Source organism: Phascolarctos cinereus, unplaced genomic scaffold (genome assembly GCF_003287225.1).
Source record: "Phascolarctos cinereus isolate Bilbo 61053 unplaced genomic scaffold, phaCin_HiC Scaffold_5;HRSCAF=322, whole genome shotgun sequence".
Classification (NCBI taxonomy): domain Eukaryota; kingdom Metazoa; phylum Chordata; class Mammalia; order Diprotodontia; family Phascolarctidae; genus Phascolarctos; species Phascolarctos cinereus.
In genome coordinates, this window is record NW_027555958.1 from 350585430 (window position 1) to 350610876 (window position 25447).

The window sequence follows — 25447 nt, forward strand, 5'->3', positions numbered from 1 at the left end:
GTGAGGTTATCACCACCACTCCCCCAAAGGTCTTTAGCAGAGACTGAACAATCATTTGTTGGTTATATTATAGTGGTGATTCCATTGGCATGTAAATTGGGTTAGATAGCCACAGAGGCTTCTATCAACTTCAAACTTTGGGATTCTGTTATTTCTAGATTTCTCCTCACCTTTAAAACCAAACTCCTAGAAAACACAATCTATACTCATCGCACACACTTTCTCACCTCTCTGCTCCTCCACTCCTTGCAGTTTGACTTCTGACCCCACTACTTTATATAAACTGCTCTCTCCAAGTTCTCTAATGAGTTATTGCTAAATTTGGTGGCTCTTCTCAGGCCTTATCCTTCTTTCAACAGTTGCATGATTCATTTCCGCCACATTTGACACCAACGACCACTTCTACCCTTGGAAGCTTGATCTTCTTTGGGCTTTTCTGATATTTCTATCATGATTTTCCTTGAACCTGTCAGACTGATCTTTTTCAATTCATTTTGTAGGGTCAACATCCACATCCCACCTTTTAGATGTAGGTATGCCCAGGGCTCTGTGCTAAACCCTCTTTTCTTCTGTCTATATACTCATCAGTTCATATGGGTTCGACTATCATCTCTATGCAGATGACTCCAAACTTACATATGCAATCTTCATCTCTCTCCTCAGCTCCACTCTTATATAACTCCAGAGACCTGGCAGACATCTCTATCTGAATGCCCACTAGCATCAAATTCAACATGTCCAAAACAGAACAGATTATGTGGCCCCTAAATACTACAGTCCATTTAACTCATTTCTATCAAGGATACCACCATTATTCCAGGCAAACAGGAGTACAATAAGGACATCATCAACTCCCCACTCTTACTCACATTCCACACCCACAGAGCTGCAAAGTCTTAGCAATTCAACCTTCTTAACTACTCACAGATATTTCTTTTCTCCATTCACAAGACCACCAACCTAGAGAGGCCAGATCTCTTGTCACTACATCACATTATGCCTCAGATATTACCTTACTGCTTTAAATTAAAATCTCCAGTCTTGAACAAATTATATTTCAGGCTACTGAAAGATCTTGCTGATGTAAAAACAAAAGCACTGACTATAATATCTGAGCAACTTTGGAGGATGGGAGAAGTATCAGGAAATTAAAGATCCCAGAAACTGAATGGACCAAGGAATTTGATGACACCCTCAAGAGAAAGTCTACAATAGTTGGGGTTTTTTTCCCATCTGTTTTCATGATAAAAAACAATAAATTATTTGCAATGCTTAAGTCAATTCCAGCAGCTAGTAGCACAAATGGGCAGAACACTGGGCTTGGAATCAGGAAGACTCCTCTTTATGAGTTCAAATCTGGCCTCAGACATTTACTAGCTGTGTGATCCTGAGCAAATCACTTAAGCTCGTTTGCCTCAGTTTCCTCGTGTGTAAAAATGATCTGGAGAAGAAAACGGCAAACCACTCCAGCATCTTTGCAAAGAAAACACCAAAATGGGGTCGTGAAGAATGGGACATGACTCAAACAAACAACAACAAAGTCAATTCACTTCTCTAGGTATGTTGCTCCATATGTCAAATATCAAAGCGGGCCTAATGTTCTCTAAGGTCTTTTTCACATAAAGATTCTATGACTTTATGGTGACTTCTTTTCCAAGGTTCTCATTAGTTCTCCCTCACCAATCATTTCTTCTTTGTTGGTCAGAACTAAACCCAAAGTGGCATCTCATGGCATTGCCTCCTTTATACTTCCCAAGAGATAAATGAAGTGAAAGGCTGCTGCGACGCTCTCTTTTAGTGGTATGTGACCTCCAACAACCAACCAAATTGTTTATAAAGTCCCCCTCATTATTACACTTTAAACTCTATTATAGTTTATCATCCCTCTCCACTTGGCTAGGGGGTCTGAAGTATAGACTCACAACTGTATACTATCTACGTCTTCCCCCTTAATCCTCATTTAATTGTTCTCCATCATGCCACCATTCTCGGCTTCCTTTGATTCATTTCAGCAATACTGTTTTGGCCTACAGTACGATTCTATCTGCCACTGCATCAGAGTCATTCTTGAGAAATCAATATTATGTAGTTTTATTCTCATATTCCAGCTTTGAGTTCCATACTACCAAGTCTTGTGATATCTATGAGATTTACCTCTATGTACTAAAATTTCAAGTTCACTTGGTTTATTATCCATATTCTGTGCATTGATGTATAAGACATCTGAGGACATTGTCCTCCATGGTCTTGCCAGCCATTTTCCTTTATGAATTACTAGAACCCTTTTCCAACATTATATCATACCCACTACCTACAGTATCTGTTTGTTTTTATTTTTAAAATATTATCTAATGTGGCAAAGTCATCAGAATGCCAGCCTTGGATCCAGCAAGCCCTAGACTCAAGATCTACCTCTGATACTATCCCTGGACAACTCATTTAACCTCTCAGTGCACTAAGCAATTTTCTAAGACAATAAGTTGTGGAGAAGGTGCTGACTTGCAATAGTAGAGGCAGTCTGACACCTGAGATTTCCCTTTACCAAAGTGTCATGTGACCATTATCTTTATTTATCCCTATCATCCGACCACTTTTCTCCCTTCTCAAATTCCAGTTCAAGTTCAAGCAGAGACATGTTTCAAACATAGAGCAGGTTAGAAATCAATCATGAATAACTGCCAGCACATTAAAGACAAGAATGAAAAATAGAAGGGTAAAGCATTAAGAGGTTTAAATACAATCTAAGGGTGAAGCAGGTAGAGTAAGCAAGTAAGAAATGAAAAGTATTTAAAGAAGAAAATAAATGGGATTGAAGTTAAAGACAGAATAGGAGAAAATAAAACCACAAGGCCAAAGGTTAACTCTTGAATCACAGTGATTCCCAGGTTAAAGGGGCATGTAAGTTCTTCAATTCAAAAAGAAGGATTTCACAGAAGCAGGCAATTCTTTCTTGAAATCAATTTTAAAATATACTGCAAACAGGTGCTAATGCTGAGGGCATGACATTTAATTAATAATTACTGAGAACATGGCACTCGGAATAGGCGATATTTACCGCACATGCTCAGTTTTCTCCCTGAGAAAAGCTCAAATCAATGCCAAGACTCTAAGGCTGAGCCAGAGATTAGAGTCATGACTCACAGCAGAATTTTAATGATTAAATATGCATCAAAACATGAAAAAAATGCACCCAGTTCAACTTTATTCCTTGTCTTCCATTCCTTTGAGTTCTTACATTGCTGTGATTTCTGGCCTGCGTTTTTCTCTCTCTTGTGAGTGTGATGCAACAGTGAAATAAAGGACTTCTTCAATAATACATTTGATATCATTAGCAACCACATCACCACAATCGTAAATCTACACTGGGTTTTCTCTTTATTTGCTTCCATCCAGAGGAGTTAAGGTGTGCAATTTTGATATATGATCTACACATGGCCCACTGTTATTTCTTCTCCCTGTCCAGGGATTGCCTTCCATCTCCCACTTCACAGTGCCCATTTCATACCCTTTACAAAACCAGGAAGAGAATCACTTGAGTAGGGAGCAAGACTTAGACTAATGGTCCAGGCCTTCATCCCTAGTGAAAAGGGGCCTAGGGGGGAATACTGGCATCATTCAAAACACCTGCCTTTGGAAGCTCTGGGGCTTTCCCTTTCCCAGTATGTCCCCATGTGGGAACAAAATGCCCAGGCTCCAATAGCACAGGGTCACTTTCCACCCAGGGACACCCTGACATTGATGAAGCTCTCAAGGAGCTCGCATTCTAATAGGAGAAACAACACACAAACCACTATGTATAAACAAGACATGTATAGGATAAAGAAGAGATCATCACAGAAGGAAGTCATTAGCATCAAGGCGGATGGGGAAAGGCTTCTTGAAGAAGGAAGAAGGCTCACTGCAGCTCAGTGGAGATGAGTACTCTCTGTCCTCCTACACAGAACACCACCCCATCCCCTCTTCTTGACTACTACTAGTGCAAGTGCATGTGTTTTATGCTGCTGGACTGGCCTGCCTAGTCATTCCCACCCTTGTAACTTCTCCTGGAAGGCTAATAAACTGTTGTGGTGATCAGTATTTCCAGATGTTTCTCCTTCCTTGTAGAATCAAAACCCATTGGCAAGTTTAGCCAGTCCACAAGTGACAAAGGAAAGTCATTTTCACTATGTCAATGTAATGTAATATCCGATATTCATACAGTACTTTAAAGTCTGCATAGTATGTGATTCATTCCACTCAAGCAACAAGGGGAAAGAAAGGAAATAAACTTAATTAGTTGACTGAGTGATTGATTTTATTTATATAGCACCTACTATGTGCCAGGCATTGAAGCCTCTGCAAATATTTTCTCATTTGATCCTGACAACAACTCATCAAGGCAGGTGTAGTCATTGTCATCATTTTGCACTTGAGGAAACTGAGGCAAACAAAGGTTAAGTGCTTTGGCCAAGGTCACCCAGCTAGTAAGTATCTGAGGTCACATTTGAATTCAGTTCTTCCTAACTATAGGTCTGGGGTTCCAGTCCCTGTGCCATAGATGCCTCAAAAACAACTCTCTGTAAGGGGAGTCCTACAGGTATTATTATCAACAAGTCAAGTCAACAAGCATTTATTAAGCACCTACTGTGTGCCAGGTATTGTGCTAAATGCTGAGGATACAAAGAGAGGCAAAAGATAGTTTCTGCCCTCATGGAATTCCCATTCTAATAGGAGAGACACAAACCACTATATATAAACAAGGTCTAGGACAAATAGAAAGGAGATAATCACAGAAGAAAGTCATTAGCATTAAAGGAGATCAGGAAAGGCTTCTCCTTGAAGGTAGGAATTTAGAGGGATCTTGAAGGAAGCCAGCAGATGGAGATAAAGAGAAAGAGAATTATCCTCCTAGAGATGAGGAAATCAGCCCCTAAGAAGTTAGGTGACTTGCCCATGGGGGCGCAACAAGGAAGTATCAGCCCAGGCCTTTGTAAGGCCATCTCCAGCTATGCTGCATGCTCTGTGATAGAGATATGTATGATACAATAGGATGCATGTTGACTTGGTAGTTGGGAGAGCAAGGTTCTCATCCCATCTGCTGTGGGACTTCACACAAAGCACTTCTGCCAACTGGCCACCCGTTTCTTCTTGAATCAAACAAGAGGGCCTAATAGTCTTTGAATCTCTAGCAGGAGTGCAGAACCTGCAGCCTTGAGGCCACATGTGGCCTTCTATGTCCTTGGGTGTGGCCTTTTGACTGAGTCCAAGTTTTACAAAACAAATCCTTTTATTAAGGAGATTTGTTCTGTGAAGTTTGGATTCAGCCAGAGGGCTGCACTTGAAGACCTAGAGGACCACATGTGGCTTTCAGGCCACAGGTTCCCCACCCCAGTGGCTAATAATCCATGGCTGTACTATGAGCATGTATTATTTTCAGCAAAGAACCTAGCCACATAACTGAACAGAACAAAGAGACATCATGGGGAAGTTGGATGACTATTAGGTTTAGAGTCAAAAGAAACAAGGGTTTTTAATTTTTACTCACTTTATCTGGTGTCTTCCTGAACAATTTTAGTCTTGCATAGTACAAAAAGAGATTCTTTCAGTTACAGAGAAAGAAAAAATTGTCTCATCAACCAAACTACCAGATTTGGGGTATTTTATTTTAAAAAAAAACCCACCAGCATCCCTTTTATAATTATTATTCCTTTAGAAAAGAGGAGAAAAAATCTCTAGGAGTTCTGATCAAAGAATGATTATCAGGTGGGTGACGACTTCTACCATAAATAAGATGGATTGAGAAAGTGTGAGAAAACAACTGGATTTTAGCTGGATGTTTTTTAAAAAGCTTCTTTTTTAAAGAATTTTTAGTTTTAAGTTATGGAATAAAGCAAGTATTTCCATAAGATAGCATAATAGAAAAGATGACTGCACATGAAACTGCAAATCTATTATGTAAAACTTGCTATTCTTTTTAAACATATAATAAAGTTATCGTGTAAATTTCTTTTTTTTTTCCCTTTTTTCTTTCCTTCCCTTCCCCTTGCTCTAGAGATGGCTAATATTAGACACAAATAAGTATATGTGTAGATATGTATATATATACACACATATATATGAACATATATACACACACATGCATTTACATATATTAGATATAGATATATACATTTATGTGTGTTTGTGTGCAATTAAGCTCCTTTAAAAAGGAGATCTGTCCAAAACTGGAACAGATTCTCTCAGGAGGCAACTGTACTAGCTGATTCATATTCCTGGAATGTTCTCCCACTTCACCACCATTTCTCAGTGTAAATCAGAGTCTGGTGAGCAGGCATAGCATGTTTAGCTGATGTAATCCCAAGGTGGGAGAGAGCCTGCTTCTAGAAAGAGGTAATTCTATGTAACAGAAGGGCTCTGCGACATGATGTGGAGAGTGTCTGATAGTCTGTGAGTGACTCCAGTCTACCAACCATGTGGTAAAGAAATGGATTACTGGTTGGCTGTGCAGCCAGACCTTGAGTCCATTCCAAAAAGGCAACAACCAGCACAAATAAGGCTGTTTATCTGGTTCTTTCCTGCCTGGCTTAGACAGAATTCAGAGGCAAGGCATGCTACAAACTTCCAAGTGGGAGAGGGGCCTCTGGCCTTTATCCTTTCCCAAAGAGTCCAACATAATGGGGCAGATGAGCACCTGGGCCTTTGCTCCTTCTCTCTCCATGGTGTCTATTCTTCCTGCTTTTAAGTGAAGGGGTAGTGGAGACAATTACAACCTTTTGAACTTTGCAGGGTCAGAATGATAAGCCACCAGACATAGGAGCCAGAGCCTATGACAGGTTTTGCAACCAAAAAAGCCCAACTCCAAAGCCCCAAAGAACAACCATCACATCCCAACCTGAGGAACCCACCTTAACAGGGAGGCCCTGAGGAATGACCTGACCCAACTCAGCAGTAGCTGAAAGAAGACTCATTTAGTGGCTCTGCTGCATCTTGGACATGAACATTACCCCTGGTGTTATATAGAAAGCATTTCAACTCTCCCCAAGGACCTATCATAAGAGACAGCGTGCTCCAGGTGTTTATAGTTCTGTTCTTGTTATATCTTCACAGTAAATATAAAACTAATTTATGCTCATTCATTACATGGAACTGGGCCTCTAATGGCTAACAGTAGGGAGAAGTTCACTGGAATGGGGACTTGAGCCAATAGCATCTAAGAAGAATCACTCTGACCCCTCGAGGTTGCCTTTTCTCTGGGAGAGTAAGTCCAGAGTCTTGCTCTCATTTCCTTCAGGACTCTGCTTATACACCATCTTCTATACAAAAACTTTCCAGATCTTCACAGGTGCTATTTTGTAATTATGACAGGCAGTGTGGTATAATGGATGGAGAGTCAACTTTGGGGTCAGGAAGAGCTGTGCAACCCAGGGAATATCACTTAATTTCTTAGTACTTCAGGCAACTCTCTAGGAATAAGGTTCAGAAAAAGTACATATCTTCATTAATAAAGCTTTATTTCCTCATTGGGGGTTACCCATACCAATGAAACCATAGATCCAATCCCATTCTATTCCCATTTTTTGTGTATACTTATTTATACATATGCTGTCTTCTTTGAATGTAATCTCCATAAGGAGATCACCTTGTTCACATACAGGTTGGATTACATGACCCCTAAGGAACCTTCTAAATTTTTATAATTCTAAAATTTTATAATTATAATTTATATAATAAGTATTCTATTATACATTGTTATAATTATCATAATTTATTATGTATTAAAATTATTTAAATCATAATCTAAAATTAATTATTTATAATTTGACAGCCTTACTCCAATACTTACTGCTTGTGTGAACTTGGACAAGTCACCTAACATCTCCTAGGTCTCAGTTTCTTCATCTACAAAACGGATTTGACAATATTTCTACCATTGGCCTGGAAGGGTTGTTATGAGGAAAATGATTGTGAATCTTAAAGTATTATTTCAATCAATTAATTGATATGTATTTACAAAGCACTTACTATGTGTATGCCAGACACTGTGTTAAGTGCTGGGAATAAAAAGAAAGGTAAAAAGCTGCCTTCAAGGAGTTTACATTCTAAGGGAGAAGAACATATAAATGAATAGGTAGATATGAGATTCATGAAGTATAAATGTAAGGTAATCTTGGATATAAAGAAAGGTCTATGGCTCTAAACGTAAGCTATTATAATTAAAGAGGTTCAGGGTATCAAAGAATTTGGAGAAAGAGGTCCAGAATCCAAATCCCATCTCTGGCCCTGAGCACATTATTCAATCTTCCTAGGCCCATATCCTCATTTGTGAAATGATAGGATTGGATCAGATGATCTCTTAGTTGCCTTTATAGCTACTGCTCCCATGATCTCTAAGGGTTACCCCCTTACTATGACTTCTCCCATTACCAGCACCAGAAGCAAAACTCCTTCCTCCGCCCCCATGCTTTATAGAGGCCTCATCAGTAAAGGGATGAGGGCCCACCCTCATTTCCACCCAGAACTGATCCAACATGCGGGTTCATTGCTGCACACAGGAATCCAAGAATCTCACAAGATTTTACTTGCAGAAATGAAGATACAAAAATTTAAAAAGCTATAGAGCTTAACAAATAGTGGCCGACGTCTATCAAGGAAGTTTGAGCCGACAGTCACTTACTTGACTCCATATCAAAAAAGGAGTAGAGTTTTTCAGAGGCACAAGATGATTCTCTCAGCTATGGAGGAAAAAAGAAAAACATCACAGTCAATTTAAAAGCTCAGATACTTAAGCATCATTTGGGGGCAACTATTTGCTAATGAAAGTCTGGCAAGCAGATGCTTCCCAGGATCCTATTCCTTCCACTTCACTGACTTCTTTAAATTATTGGGTTCAGCTATTTAATTAGTAACAACTTTGCAGGCTAAATTATACCTCAACCCTTACTGGCTTTTTGTAAGAATCATCTACAGCTATGCATTACTTTCATTTTTTTTTTCAATGCATAAAGGTATAGTGATGCTACAGCTTTAAGTCCACGAAAACTCTAACTTTAAAGATTAAAAATTGGCCAGATAGCAAACAAAAGGACATTTCTAGGCTATCAAGGATATAAGGGAAGCTGTTTAGTCTTCCAGGTGCATTCAAGACATCCAAGGAAATCTTCTCTAAATCAGGGTTTAAATTTGGTAGGATTTCAAGGAAGGCCACCATGTGGACAGTACATGGTGACAAGCTAAAAAAAAAAATGTACTTTCAACCAATGCAAAGGAGATGAAAAATATAAACATGGTACCATTCAACCAAAACTTGTCTTATTATGACGTCTTACCTGAAATAATCAACTAGATACTCCATATCAAGTAGAATTGAAACGGTTTTTGTTTGCTTGTTCTTTTGTTTATAATATCTTATAAAAGAGATTTATAATGCATTCTTTTTTTTTCCTTTTCACTTTTAAGGTCAAGAGCTATGGTTTAATCAATGTAAAGAAGCTCTTCTGTAGCATGGAGTCTATAGAGTTGCCATGGACTCTGAGAGGTTAACGGACATGACAACCAGAGACAAAACTTGAACCTAGTTTTCTTAATTCCAAAATCAGTCCTCTATTTACTATGCCAAGACATGATCATCTCTTCATAGCAAAGACCTACCCTGTTAGTTATAAGGTAACATGAGGCAGCAAGGTATCATGCTGAATATTTTGCTAGACTGGGAGCTAGGAGACAGGAAGACGTGGATCCTGTCTCAGACATTTACTGGCTGCATATCCTTGGCCAATCTCCCTCAGCCTCAGTTTCCCCATCTGTAAAATAGAGGTACCCATAACAGCCACCTCTCATGATTGTTATGAGGATTGAGTGAAATAATACATGTAAAGCTCTTTGCAAATCTTAAAGAACTCTATAGATGTTAGCTTTTATCATAATTATTAAAAGGTGATGGAGGTGGTGGGTGGGCTGAAGATGGGGTACCTTTATATGTACTATTAGATTCCTGTGCTGGAGACAGGATCACGTCAGAAACCTCTAAGGCCAAAGTAGCAGGTGCTGCTCTGATACCCTACAGCCCAACTTACTCAAGAGCAAAGTCATGATCTTCTCCCCCATTCCTAGAGGGGACAAAGAACCTGGATTCCATTATGTCTCTCAACGTAGTCACTTCTACAGATCCCAAAGCCACAGCAGACTGGTTCTTAAAACCTACTTCCCTCCCAAACCTGGGCTTAATCTTCAGTTTTAAATGTGAATTTAAAAAATATATAAAAAATGAAATAAAGCAACTGTGAAAAGTGCTCCTGGGCAAATTTCCTGAGTTTTACTTACTAGTTTGAAAACAACTTTGCCAAGAAGTCTGACAGAGTCAGGAGGAAACTTGGGTTTTGAGCTCTTAAGGCATTTACATTCTCGCTTGTGATCCTGCCAAGCTTGTTTCTGTTAAGACAAGAGAGGGGGTAGGAAAAGACACACAATGCATCAAAATTTAAGCACAATTCACACTGGAGTAGAAAACAGTCCTAGGTACTCACGTAACTCCCACAACCTGTGTATCTATAACTTCAAAACAGAGAAGCTCTGTTAATGACCCCACAACGCAGCCTTGGCCAACTGTGCAATTACGCAGGCACAAAATTAAGAGCAGCCTCAACTCCACCTTTGTCCCTGAACTCTTTGACTAGTTATTACCTGCTGATAGGGGCCAAAGGAAGTCACTAAGACTTCCTTACTAACTTTTAAGGAGGCATTACTGAAAAGGGGAGTTTTTCAGCTTCATGAAATCCACGTATCACAGGATCTAAAAGCTGGACCAGATCTTAGACTCAACAAGACCAAGAAGCTGGATCCCAAATAGATGAAGTGACTTGAACATCACATACAAATGAGTTAAGAGATGGAAAGTACTTTACAACCTTTAAAGGGCTATACAAATGCTAGTTATTATTACTATTTTTTTATTCATAGCAAGTACATGGCAGATGGAACTAGAATTCAAGTCTCCCAAACTTTTTAGAGTTGGGAGACTCTAAAAACATGGTTTTTCCACTATATCATGCTGCAATAATAGATATTTTTCTGAAGGTAGACAAATATTTTTAGTGCCTTAATCAATCAACAAATGATTTATTAAGTACCTACTATATGAAAGCCATAGGGCAGATAGGTGATACAGTGGATAGAGTGCCAGGCTTAGAATCAGAAAGACTCATCTTCCTGACTTCAAATCCAGCCTCAGACACTTACTGGCTGTGTGATTCTGGGCAAGTCACTTAACTCTGTTTGCCTCAGTTTCCTCATCTGTAAAATGACCTGGAGAAGGAAATGGCAAACCACTCCAGTATCTTTGCCAAGAAAACACCAAATGGGGTCACAAAGAGTCAAATATGACTGAAAACTACTAAGCAGCAATAATACACAAGGCATATTCATAGGTATACACACATATACAAAGAATGAATCCCTCTCAAGGAATCCCTACCCTATATGTACTCAAGTACATGTAGAAAATAAAGCAGATAGAAGAAGAAAACCAACTGGAGAAGATGGCACTTAGCAGGTCACCATGAAACAGCCAGATAAAGTACAAGCCTCATAAATAAACATTTAATTTGTTGTCCTGTAGTATTTGAAGACAGTGCTGAAAGGTAATGCTACCTATGTAAGCTAGATCCATGACAATGAAAAGCTATTGAGCTCAGATGACCAAGAAGGAAGCACAGTATTCCATGCTGCACACCTGAAAACTGTCCTAAAGTTTAGAACCACAATTGCATCAGTAGAACCTAACGCAGCTTAGGGCTATGAAGCAAATTGGTTTATCTGCTACTGATATTTCCCAGAAGCTCCCACACCTTCCTCTTTGTTCTGGAATTGTTCTTTGGTGTTTGTGGAATAAAAGAAAGAAAACAGATCTTGGAAGCAGGACAGCTAGGTTCAAACTTGGATCTGCCAGTCACAAGCTATATAACAATATATGTCTTTTCTGCTTTCTGAGACTTGGTTCCTCCTCTATAAAAAGAGACATCTAAGGACCCTCCTGGCTCTGATCCTGTGATCCTATGGGTCCTATGACCCTGCTACCATAATTTCTCCTCTGAACCTCCCATTTTTCATCAAACGGTAAGGTGGCCACAATGTGCAAAGTACTACACTTGGAGTCAGTAAGACTTGAGTTCAAATCCTGTCTCAGTCACTGACTAGCGAGATGGCCTTGGTAAAGTTACTTAACCTAAGCCTCAATTTCTTCATCTGTAAAATAGGGTACCAGTACCTACTTCACAGGATTGTAGCAAGGCTCAGATTAGATAACACACGTGGATTGCTTTGAAAACCCTAAAGTGCTTTATAAATTCTAGCTGTCCATAGAATGGACATAATATGTGATCTAACTCATTCACAGGATTATTAGGGGAATGTGTCGTGTAAACCATAAAGTGTTATAGAACTGAGAGCTGGTGGTAACAGTGGTGGTTGTTTTTCATTTGGATCTGGAACCAAATCTGGGGTTTTACAGGCAAGGAGAACTGCTGGTAAGGAAAGTGCTTCTATCAGATCAGCTCTTCGAGAGGTGCCCCATGACCATGAGAGGTTGAATGATTTGCCCAAGGTCACATGGCCAGAATATATCAGAGGCAGGTCTTGAACTCAGGCCTTCTTGACTCTGAAGCCAGCCCTCTCTACCCATGACATCACACTTCCTTTCATCATAATTATAATTCCTCCACTCAAATCCATTGCTTCGTCATGGACCAGAAGGGACCCTGAGCTCCCAAAAGCTACATCAGCAAAGCACAAGTTCTGACTGGTCCTGTTGTTCAGTCATTTCAATCACGTCCAACTTTTTGTGGCCCTGTCTGGGATTTTCTTGGCAAGGATACTGTAGTGGTTTTGCCATTTCCTTCTCTAGCTCATTTTACAGATGAGGAAACTGAGGCAAACAGGGTTAAGTGACTTGACCAGGGTCACACAGCTAGTAAGTGTCTGAGACCAGATTTGAACTCAGGAAGATGAGTTTTCCTGACGCCAGGCCTGTCACTCTGGTTCTACCAAGCTAGAAAAGTTTTTGAGTACAAAGGCAGTGATAGACTGCATGCAACCTGAAGAAAGGTTTGTCATCAGGTTGACTGGAGGGGGTGAATTTTGGGGAGGAGCATTAGCAACTCTCAAAGGCCAATCATCAATTTATAGAAGAAGGCTTGCAATCTGTATGAGCAGGAGTACTTACAATGACTAAATGAGTATTTTGACACTACACATGGGATCTGATAGTTTAGTGATACCATCATGACACTCCATGAGGATAATGTGCAGCTAGGTAATGCAATGGCTAGAGTACTGGGCCTGGAGACAAGAAGACTTGAGTTCAAACCCTGGGCAAGTCACTGACTTTATATCTGACTGTTTGTAACATGTAAAATAAGGATAATAACAGCACCTACCTCCAAGGATTCTTATGAGGATCATATGAGATAATACTTCTAAAGCACTTTATAAACATTAAAGTGCCATATAAATGCTAACGTAGTAGTATTATTATTATTGACTAATAGTAATAATAACTCACATGTATACTACATTTTAAGGTTCATAAAACATTTTCCTCATAACTCTATGAGCTATGACTGCACCATCATCATCATCATCATCACTATCATCATCACCATTATTGCTATTTTATCGGGAAAAAATACTGGGTCTCAGAGAAGTTAGGAGCCTTGTCCAAGGTAGCACAGATCCAGGTCTTGAGCCACCATCTTTTGCCTTCAAATCCAGTGTTCTTTCCGTTACAACCAGTTGCTTTTAAAATACCAAAAGAATTGGTGAGAGCCAAAAGCAACATTAAACATAAAATTATCTTTTCTGTGGATAACGACAATGATTTTGAAAGGTAACTATCTATGAAAGGTAGAGCCCAATGTTATGTAACTGATATAATATTCCTGAAAAGGTGTGTGTAAATCAAATCAGATTCTTAATGCACTAGATGAACTCACTATTTCAAAGGAAACCATGACAATGAACTTTCTTTTTAAAGCAAAGGAAAACAAAGAAGCATCCCTTAATTAGCTTTATAAGTTTAGATTTTCTTCAAGCAAGGCATTTATTTGATCCAATTCAATCCAAGAAACATTTATCATACTTTAGATCTTGTGCCTAATACAGGACTTTTCACATATGGAATGGATTTTTTATTATTTTATTTGAACCTGGCACCATTTAGCAGATTCCATAAGAAACTGGGGAACCGAAATTAAAATCTCCTCCACCCCTCAAAATAATAACTTCAAAGATCATTTTCAATACAGGAGAACATAAAAACTAACAACGCTGATTCTTCAGCCAACCAACCTATGACTGATCTTGATTACATACAGAGGAAAGAATTGGTGAGATGTTAAGATAGGAATAAAAAGGTCATTTTATCTCTCTTCCTTCCAATAAAATGACATTGCTATCTTAACCTCTCTGTCTTTTCCTATAAAGCAAGATCATTCACAGTTCAACAATTTACTCAAAGGAAGAAAAAAAGAGTAATTCTGAGCTGAGCTCAAAAATTATAGTCACCTCTGGCTACCAGACCCATGAACTGACAGAGGTTTATTCTCTCCCTGATTAATGGATCTACTCCTCACCCTTTCCAGAATCAAAGGTTCATTTTCAAACAATGTTCCTTAAACAGAAAATTATTCATGAATCACAGAATCAGAGAATCTTAGAGGTTGAAGGGATCAACCTCCTACCAAAGATAGGAATTCTCCTTACAAAGGGCCTGACAAATGGTGATCTAGTCTCAGCTTAAGCACTTTGCACTTACTGGGGTCTCCTCTCACAAGGCAGATGGTTCACAAATGTTGGATAGCTCTATCTAGTAAATTCTTTCTTCTTTTGTTGTTCAATCATTTTTTCAGTAGTGACCATTTGGGGTTTTCTTGTCAAAGATACTGGAGTAGCTTGCCAATCTCCTTGTCCAGCTAATGCATTTGACAGATGAGGAAACTGAGACAAACAGGGTTAAGTGACTTGCCCAGGTACATAGCTAGGAAGTGTCTGAGGCTGGATTTGAATTCAGAAAGATGAGTCTTTCTGATTCCAGGCACAGCCCCCTATCCACAGCCACTCTATCCTAGCTCAGTCAAGGAGTCCTTGATCAAACTAAATAGTTCACCAATTAAACTGATGAAAATACAGAACAGGAGACATTGTTTGGAAGCAACTGACAGAGCAGAGAGAACTCCAGATGGTTAGCTATTTGACATTGGTCACCTCTACCCTTAGCCTATAAAAAAGAGTTAGTTGACACACTTTGCCTTTTCCCTTGCTCTTTTCTCCAGAGCACAGCAAATGCTGGGGGACAAAAGGCAGGGCAGGGAAAGGACTTCTCTCCCTTCTTTCCCCACAAGTAGCAGCAGTGGTGACTGACAGTGAAAGCCCACAGCGGGAGATATATGCTTATGTCTTGACCTGACAAGGGAGTTGAAGTACGATGTTCTTGCACCACAATCTCCTAAGCAGGGGAGAAGGGATTTTGAATTCTCTAGGCAGTGATCCTAGAATCTAGCCTTCTGCGAGAGAAGGGAGATTTCCTGGGTGGCAGCAGCTTTGAGAATTGTGTCCTGGATAACTCCAAATTCAAGAGTCCTCGAGTGAAAATTCAGACACTGGAAGTTCTAGAGAGAAATTCAAGGTATGCTCCTTGGAGAAAGAAAGAGACAATCTGCACGGTCCCTTTGCAGGATCCTACCTGAAGAACCAAGTTCTTCAGACAGTGGAGGTCTGATGAGAAGAGGCCTGCTGGCTCAGTCAGATCCAAAGGAGGAATCTTAAAGACATGGTGATATTACAAGCTGGGGGATAGTATGTAGGACTCTGTGTGGGGGAAAGGACATACTGGAATGACAAAAGGTTGCCCCCATAGCAATGCTAGGCTCACTGAGGTAGCTAGGTGGTACAGTGGATAAAGCACTAGGCCTTGAGTCAGGAAGACCTGAATTCAAATCCAGTCTCAGACAGTATTAGCTGTATGACCCTGGGCAAATCACTGAAGCACTATTTGCCTCAGTTTTCCCATATGTAAAATGGGGATAATGATAACAGTGCCTACCTCACAGGATTGCTGTAAGACTCAAATGAGATAATATTTATAAAAAGTGCTTATTTAGCACAGTCCCTGACACATAGTAGGCACTGTTTCCTTCCATTTCTTTATTTTCCTTTTCAGAGGAAGCTACTAGTCTTGAGTATTTGCAGGGTAAAATGTGGGGTAAAATAATGGCTTTCCCCTAATAATTAACTAACCACATTGATAACTGAATAGATGCTTGGAATTTGGAGACCCTACCAAGTATCTAGGACATGTTAGCAACAAGCTAGACCCTAAACTTTCCTAGATTAATAAAACCAAGGGTAATAAGCAAAATGAAGGGAAATTGACCCCACTGCAATAATCCCTAAGGACTGGGCCCAGTCAGTGTAGCCATAGCCCAGAGCCTTTGGGGGGACATTAGGCCATGTTACACACAGAAATAGAGTTCCCTATAACTTTATCCCAATGGATATAGGCTATCCTTTGAAAAAACACAGAACTATCTTTTCCCTTTCTTTGTATCCCCAGTGCTTAGCACAATTTCTGGCGGACAGTAGGCACTTAATAAATATTTATTAACTGTCAAAACATTTACTCCTTCTATGTGATTTTCCTTACGAATTTGAAGAAAAGTGTGATGACTCACTATAGTATTGCACCTCTGGGCCAAATATCCTAGTCCTTTCAACCATTCCTCATAGGAAGTGCTTCCAGGCTCTCTCCTTCTGGTCAACCCTTTCTTGCTAGTAAAAAGGAGAGATAACTGGCTTGAGATCAAAAGACCTGGACTCTTGTACTCCTAGCTAGCCATGTGAACCCAGAAAATTGTACAACCACTACCTATCTGACCCAACAATCATTTTTTTAAAGCCCCTATGATGTGCATGGAATTGAACTGTGAAAACCCATGTAAAAGTGGATGTGGACTGAGTAAATCAATCAAATTACCCCAACTAAAGTAAATCCTCAAATCCTATGCCCTACACTCACTAGAAACTTAACCAGGTGGGAATGTGTGGGTTTTAGCAGAATCAAAGGCATTCGGGTGAAGTGAGAAAAGGTCTTATCAATTCAGATGTCTCAGATAAGTCACTAGAGGAACTGGAAATGAGATAGCATGGGAAAAGGGTTTGAATTGGCTAAATAAACTTGGTCATGCCCACGGGGTCACTCATAAAATATCCAGTCAGTTTGGCCACAACTCCAAGATTTGGATATGAGCAGAAGAGAACCCTGCAAACTTTGGAAATCTAGAGGACTTCCCTTCTTCCCATCAGCATCCTAGAAGTATCCCTGGAACAGCTGAGGGTAATGCATCAGGAGATAGAGACAGATAGATTACAGATTCACAGCACTACAAAAAGATCAACAGGAAATTATACCATATCTTAGAGGAACATCTTGAGGACTACAGCAAAAGGGACTTCCAGGTACCACAAGGTACCCCCCTTGGCCACATATGCCCTCTAAGTTTGTGCCCCATCTCCCCTGAACTTTGTATGTACTTGTGGGAGAGCGCGTCAAAGACTTCTGAAGGTTGTTTCGTACAATTTTTTTTATGAATACCCCTTTCTAAAAGCTACCAAAGTCTGGATGACTAAATGATAGCCACCAAAAATCAGTGGGATTTTGTGAGTTATCATATTGAAAAGAGAACTTCCCTTAAAGCCCCTCAGAATGACCCTGAGAACCCTGAGAGATGTAGTAGCTACCCTCTATGGACTCCACTGATCCAAGTAAATGGGACTTGGGATAACTGCTCCAGAACATGGACCACACACAAAATGGGAAACAGTCCCTGCCTTCAAGAAGCTTATACCCTACTGGGGACTACAGGATTTAGACAAGCATCTAATGATATCTGAGGAGGAGGAAATGAGCGCTAACATCAGGAAAGAACTGCCATAGGAGATGGTGTGTGATCTAAACCTTGGGGGAAGATAGAGATTCAAAAAGATTAAGGAAGGAGTAGATTACTGTCATAGGAGACAATTTGGGCAAGGGCACAAAGGTGAGAGATGGAGAGAAGGAAAGGCCAAAAGGCTGCTTTTGTTGGAAGGTAGAATCTGTGAATGGAATTAGTGTGTAGAGAGGATATACTCTGTGTGCCTATGGCAGAGGTAGAGTAATACACAATAAACCTGGAAAGGCAGGCTGGAGCCAAAGTATGAAGGGCTTTCCTTGCCAAGCTGAACAGTTTGTATTTTATTCAATGAGGAGTCAATGAAGTTCCTTTAGCAGGAAAGTGACATGATCAGATGTGTTTTAGGGAGGTTATTTTGGCAGTTGTAGGGAGAATATATCAGAAAGAGGAAAGAGAATGGAAGTCAAAAGTCCTATTATTAGTAGGCTGTTGTTACAGTAGTCTGGGTTAGAGATGTTGTGGGCTCTATTCAGAGTGGTGGTTACCTGATTAATATTGTTGTGAGGAAAATATTTTGTAAACTATAAAGTGCTATGTAATAGTGCATTATTAATCATTCGGGACTGTGGCTTTTTTGTCTCCCTTACTTGGCTTTTAGAGATACTAAATTCTAATCTAGTTGGCAAACATACTACGTAATGATCTCTAATTAAAATCTAATGAAAATAAAATCTGGAAAAAGTCCAAAATTCAAGTCCATTGTTTCTACTGCTAGATGGTCATTGGGTTATCGTTGTGTTCCACAAATGTCTAGCGTTCAAGAAGTGCCACTAACTGACTCTTGCATATCCTGCTCAGACCAAAGATATGATTGGGCATGGAATTCCCCTGTCCAAGGATGGGGAACTTGTGGCCTCGAGGCCACATGTGGCTTCTAGGTCCCTGGGTCGGTCTTTTGACTGAGTCCAAGTCTTACAGAACAAATCCTTTTATTAAGAGGCCTATGCTACAATTGCTACAGCTCTCACGTAGAATCCAATCCAAAAGGAATTTATTAAACATCTTAACTCTGAGAGATATAACACGGGGGCAGCTAGGTGGCACAGTGAATAAAGTGATAGGATTGGAGTCAGGAAGATCTGAGTTCAAATACAGCCTCAGACACTTGCTGGGTGACCCTGGGCAAATCATTTAACCCTGTTTGCTTCAGTTTCCTCATCTGTAAAACGAGCTGGAAAAGGAAATGGCAAACCACAGTATGTTTGCCAAGAAAACCCCAAAAGGGGTCACAAAGAGTCAGACATGACTGAAACGACTAGATAGAGTGCTGGGCCTGCAGTCATGAAGACCTGAGTTCAAATCCAGTCTCAGATACTTACTAGCTAGGTGACCTGGCATTTGCCTCAGTTTCCTTATTTGTAAAACAGGAATAATAACAACACCTACCACTCAAGGTTGTTATGAGGATCAAATGAGATAATATTTGCAAAGTACTTAGCACAGTATCTGGCACATAGGAGGCACTATTATCATCATCATCATCATCATCATCATTATTGTTATTATTTAAACAAATAACCAAATACGCAATCATTTAAAGAGGGAGAAAGCACTAACAGCTAGATGGATCGGGAAAGGCTTCCAATAAAACATGGCTAAACCTTGAAGGAAGCTAGGGATTACAAAAGAGGTGAGGAGGGAATGCATTCCAAGAACCAGGACAGCTTCTGCAAAGACAAAGGCAGGAGATGGAATGCCAAGTTTGGGAAAGAGCTAACAGACCATTCTGGCTGGGACTCACAGTGTGTACTGAGAATAGTGTTCAGCAACCCTGCAAATGAAGACTAAAGGAGTCAGATTGTAAAGGGCTTTAAATGCCAAATTAAAGAGTTTGCATTTTGTCCCGGAGGCAAAAGGGAGTGTAGAGAAATTAAAGAACAAATGGAGAGTCCATTGTTACAGCTCAGAAATTGCCAAAGATTTATACATTTTTCAAGCTGTCTTCAAAAGTTCGCTTCCAATATGCTGCCTTTCATCAAGGCATATTCTCAGGCACTCAATGCTACATCTAGAACGCCAAAGCTATAGCAATTGCTTCTGCCAACTCACCCCAAGACCCAAGAAAGAGCCATTGTCAATCACAGGGAAAGCCAGCTCATAGGAAAGAATGAAAGCAACTTCAGAAAGCTTTACTGAGTTGCCACAGACTTGGAGAACAGAGATGGTAAAGTCCTACAAGGGATACGAGAGCTAACAATGAGGGACTTTGAAAATGTGGGGGAGGCAGAGTGGAATGGAAAGATTTGCTTTTACATGATTCCAAAATGCTTTTCTTCAAGATGACAGCCTTGAGTACAGGAACTGCCTGGCCAGAAGCCTCCAAAAGAAAGCAAATCGTCACTGTACAAATACTCAAAAGTCTTTCATCTGAAAAAAGTATACTTCCAAAAAAAATAAATCTAGATTCATTACTAAATAAGCAGCCTGGCTAAAAGGGAAATAGACGATTAAAGCATTTTTTGCTGGTGTTCTCTGACCTACAAAACTTGAAGAGTTGAGGAATTTTTATTTAATCAGCTAATCTAACTTTGCATATTAGTCCATAGTGATGATTTAAAATCATGTCACAAGCTAATATTCACAGATTTTTTTTTCAAAATTAATAACAAGGTGTCACTGTTACAGAGACACATTTTATTTAGCTGTATAATTGCAACATTTGCATCCTGCCAATAGGAGGCTCCTCTCACGTGATTCCCCAGTATAGACTCCAGTGGAAAAAACAAGAAAGGAATTAAAACCAAGAAATAGTTATTATGTCCCTCTCATATAGTCCTGGGAACACAAAGATGGAGACAACACAAACCTTGCTCTCAAGCCATTTAGAACACAATGGGAAGGGAAGAGAAAGTTAAAGGAATATGTACATAAATATATATGTATATATATGCATATATATATATCTATGTATATATGCATATAAGTATATATATGCATATATATCTATGTGTGTGTGTGTGTATATATATATATATATATGTATATGCATATATGTATGAATATACACACACATTCAATTTAAGGTGCTGATCTAGCAATCTCCTAACTATTCCAGACTGAGATTTTCAAAATACTGGATGATAAGCCAAATGAGTCCTGCTCAAAGAGTTGTTCCCAAGGTTTGGGAGACCAAAGTTTTTGCCCTTCACCCCCAGATTGATAGGGCATGGAAAGTACTTATGTAGCACCAAGAAAACTTAGGGCATTTCCTTCATACAGGATTCACAACCCAACCTTCTCTCCTTTGCTGGAAAGAGAAACAAACAGAAAAGGAAAATTCATGTTTCTGCATGGAATCAATCCTGGTGTGCAGAGGTTAGATATAACACCCTTCTCAACCTACTCAATCACAAATCTCTCTCTTCTATACCCCTGTAATAGCCACATGACTTCAACCCTCTGCTTCTCTTTTATGCCAGATCTACAAACAAGGGGAAAGCAAAGAGCTAGGACTCTGTGCTGTATCCCAGAGCTGTTAGGAGAGAATCTATGTTGGCATAGTCAACCTAGGCCTCCTTAGAGGAGGTCCTCCCCACTGACATTGCTGATATACACACATTCTCACACATCCACTCCCCTATAGTGTGGATACTACTATATAGCCTCAAGGTCTTTCTCTCCTGTATGTGGACAGAGGATAATTATATAATATCACTATAGATATTACATTGATTAAATTAATTTGTGAGGTAAAGTTTTACCTTCACCTTGTATAAATATTGCTATTCATAGCAATATATAGCTCTCTCTTCTTGTATGTGCAAAAACACACAGAAGCATAAGAAACCAACTAAAATGTCAACATGCTTTGTAATAGAGATTTCTTCCCAAAAGAAGCCAAGTTACTATATAGTCTATCATGATGGTGACAACCACGGAGATCTTTCCTAGTTATGAAAAACTGAACTCAGTTCAAGAGCCACCTACATAGCTCTGGGGCTGAAATCTTCAGGTCGTGTACATCACCATCCAGCTCCAGTTAGGGATATATTCTGTCCTCTGGCTCCCCAACAGTGCAGGATCCAACATTATAGCACACAAGACCACCAAGGGAAACAGACTCAGGAGCTCCTGAGAATTCTCTCAGGAGGTCAGAATCATACTTATGCTTTCATGTTCTTTCCTCCATTAGTTGTAAGTTCCTGGAAGGCAAGGACTGTCTTTTGCCTCTTTTTGTAACCACAGCACTTAGCACAGTGCCTGGCACACACTAGGCACTTAATGTTTACTGAACTGAACTGAATTGAACTTGAAACCTTACTTGCCATCCACTTTCCCACTCTCTGATACCACACTGAAATTCATAGAGCTTCAGCCAGTCTGCCCAGAGTACCTCAGCAATGAAAATGGTAAATATCTATTGCATAGGTACATAATTGATGGACTCAAGACACAGAATAAGACATATTTCTTGTACATAGCTATTGTGGGTTTGATGTTGTTGCTACTTGACTATGCATACTTGTGACGAGAGCTTTGCTTTTCTTCTTTTTTTTCAATATGGAGGTAAGGTGGAATAAAGAACAGGTATGGGGACAAAGCAGAAGGAAAAAGAAAAGAAAACAGAGTCATTGAAGCTTTTTTTTTTAATGCATAGAACAGAATAAACAGCCAGAAAGAATCAAAAGCTGGAAGGGCAGCTTTAAAAATTACACAGTGAATTTATGATATATTTGGAAAGAAAAGCAAGCTGTATTAATACAGATTTTTACTTTCATATACAATATTGTTGTTGTGGTTCTACTATGTACATGGAATTGCCCGTTTTATTTGGTGTGTGTTAAGTTCAGAATGAAAACACTGTTAAAAGAAACTTATCAGAAATATTGTCTCTCTTACAAAAACAGAACTCCATTTAAAACACCCACAAAGATAAGAAGCTTCTACTTTCTGAGCTCCAGAACCATCTATCTCCTGGATGTCTTATCAGCAACCCAAATTCAACATGTCTAAAACTGAAGTCAACATCTTCCCCCCAATGCGGTCCCCTTCCTCCAATACCTCTCTCTTTTTTTGTTAGTGGCACTACCATCCTCCCAATCTCTCAGGCCCATAACCTTGGAGTCATTTTTGTATCTTCCTTGTTCTCTCAGCCCACACATCTAATTAGCTGACAAAAGCTTGGTTATTTCTGTCTGTAAATCAGCAAATAAACATTTATTGAGCACTTACAATATATCGGACACTTCACTCTGTTGAGGATACAAAGGGGGAAAAAAACAGTCCCTGACCTCAAGGAGCTTCCATTTTTATTGAAGTAAAATAACTTATACATACACACACACATATACATATACATATATAAAATGTATGTGTGTGTGTGTATATATCTGTGTGTGTATACACACACACACACACACACACACACACACACACATATATGTATAATAGCTAATGAATATTTCTCCTAACAGTCTTTTCCTTTCCTCCCCCATGATTTGTTAGTTGCCTATGTCTTCTCACCTGGTGGGTGGTTGTTGTCCTTCATTCTTGAAGAGGACCAAAATGACATCACTATGTTAGGGTCAAGTTATGATGCGTCCAACTGTGGCTGATCAGACCAATATGAGTTTGGAATGCTCTAGCACAGGTTGGGCACAAATAGTCCATGGGAACATTTGGGTTGGATTCTCTAAATATGCAGATCTCACATTTCTTTTGAGCTATACTTCAATTCTGCTTTGCTCACAGAGCACAGCACCTTCTCTAGACTATTACAAAAGCCTTCTGTTTATTTTTGGCTCATGTCTTCTCTCCAATCAAATATTCTCATCCTTTCCTATCATTCACTCCTCTACTGATAGCCATTCAGTAGCCCAATTGAAATCAATGCATCCATTAAAATGTGCAGACATTTATTAAGCACCTACTATGTGCAAGACAGAAAACAATTTCTATCCTCCAAGATCACACAAAGTATAAATTCCTCCTGATTCAAGACTCTCCAAAATCTAGCCCCTATCTACCTACCTAGCCCCTATCTGCCTACCTGGCACCTATCTACCTACCTAGCCCTATCTTGTATTAGGTCTTTTTACATATTATAAGCATCCTAGCTAAATTCTATTACTATGCAGTCCCATTTTTCATTCTGCTCTCTCGTTTCTATTATTAATCAGCAAACCATTGAACTAAAGCATTAGCTCCATGGTCATATTCATCAAGGAATCTTACATGACCTTAACAATGCATAAGAGACTTCTTGTCTGAGAGCTTGTAAAGCTGTGTTCTGCTCTATGTCAAATGTCTCTTTGTAAAAGACCAAAAACAAATAAACAAAAGAACAGGATCTCATATCTAATTGTATGTACCTTTGAGGCAATCATACCTGTAAAATTATCAAGCATTTATATAATAAAGTTTACAAAGTTCTTTCATGTTTTCTCATTTGAACCTGACAACAACCCTTCAAGGCAGGTGACACTGTTATCCATATTTTACATATGGGGAAACTAAGGCTGAGAGAGATTGAGTTATTTGCCTAGGGTCACACTGCTAGGTATCTGAGGCAAGATTTGAACTAGGGTTTTTAGCATAATACCCACTGCACCACCTTGTTGCCTCATAAACTATAACTGGAAAGATGTGGTCTAATGTAGAAAATCATTTTGAGGGGCTTCCTGAAAAGTAGCTGAGAGAGACACTGTGGCTAAGCTCAGATCCTCTTAATCACCTCAAAACAGCAAGAAATGGGTCAAATAAAGGGGGAAAGAAAGAATTCATCAAAATGAAAACCTAGAGAAAATCTAGGAAAGAGCAAGAAAAAAAACATTAATCAATGAAGAAATACTAAGAGATCAAAGAATGTAAGAAGACAGCCATAAAAGAAGGGAATAAATAAGACTTTAGCATCTATAACTCCAGAAAAGTGAATGGCATTCCACATTCCTGCCATTCATTTTCACCTTAAGGAGAAAAATTAGAACTTTCAGAGAAAAGTTTGAATATAAAATCAATTATTTAGAACAGTAGTGATGAAAATTGAATAAACCAATGGATACCCTGGAAACAGGGAATGGAAGAAACTGAACTCAAAAATATATAAAAGCAAAGTCAAAAGACAACAAAAATTAGGAGAACACCTGAGGTCATTATAAACCAAAGCAACTTATCTTGAAGAAAGAACTTAGCAAAGCATTCAAAGAACCACTGGCTCTGAGAAAATCACAATGAAAAAAAAAAAGCCTGAATACAATATTATTTCAAAAAAGAATACAGGAAAACTGCCCAAAAGTATTGGAACTAGAGAGAGAGGCATGGAGTGATAGAATATGGGGGGAGGGGGAGGGGAATCACTGCAACAAGTTTATCTGAAAAAGGTCTGATTGGGTATACCACAGAGCTATGCCTTAGCCCCTGTTCTCCCTCTATATCAGTCCCCTTGGTGATTTCAACATGAATTCAATTATCAGCTCTATGTCAGTGATTTTTAAATCTACTTATCCAGCTTCCTTTTATCTTTCCCATTC

The 25447-nt window shown here is 39.4% G+C and overlaps 1 protein-coding gene across 2 annotated transcripts in view; it reads right to left on the reverse strand.

Moving 5' to 3' along the window:
* Positions 1-25447, reverse strand: part of SMYD3 (SET and MYND domain containing 3) — a 1044671-nt gene that overhangs the window by 817283 nt on the left and 201941 nt on the right. For both annotated transcript variants that reach the window (XM_078156275.1, XM_020982112.2), the window contains exons 3-4: positions 10300-10407; positions 8654-8711 (exon numbers count right to left, since the gene is read on the reverse strand). In XM_078156275.1, the coding sequence (XP_078012401.1) occupies positions 8654-8711; positions 10300-10407 (166 nt within the window). The remainder of the gene's footprint in view (positions 1-8653; positions 8712-10299; positions 10408-25447) is intronic.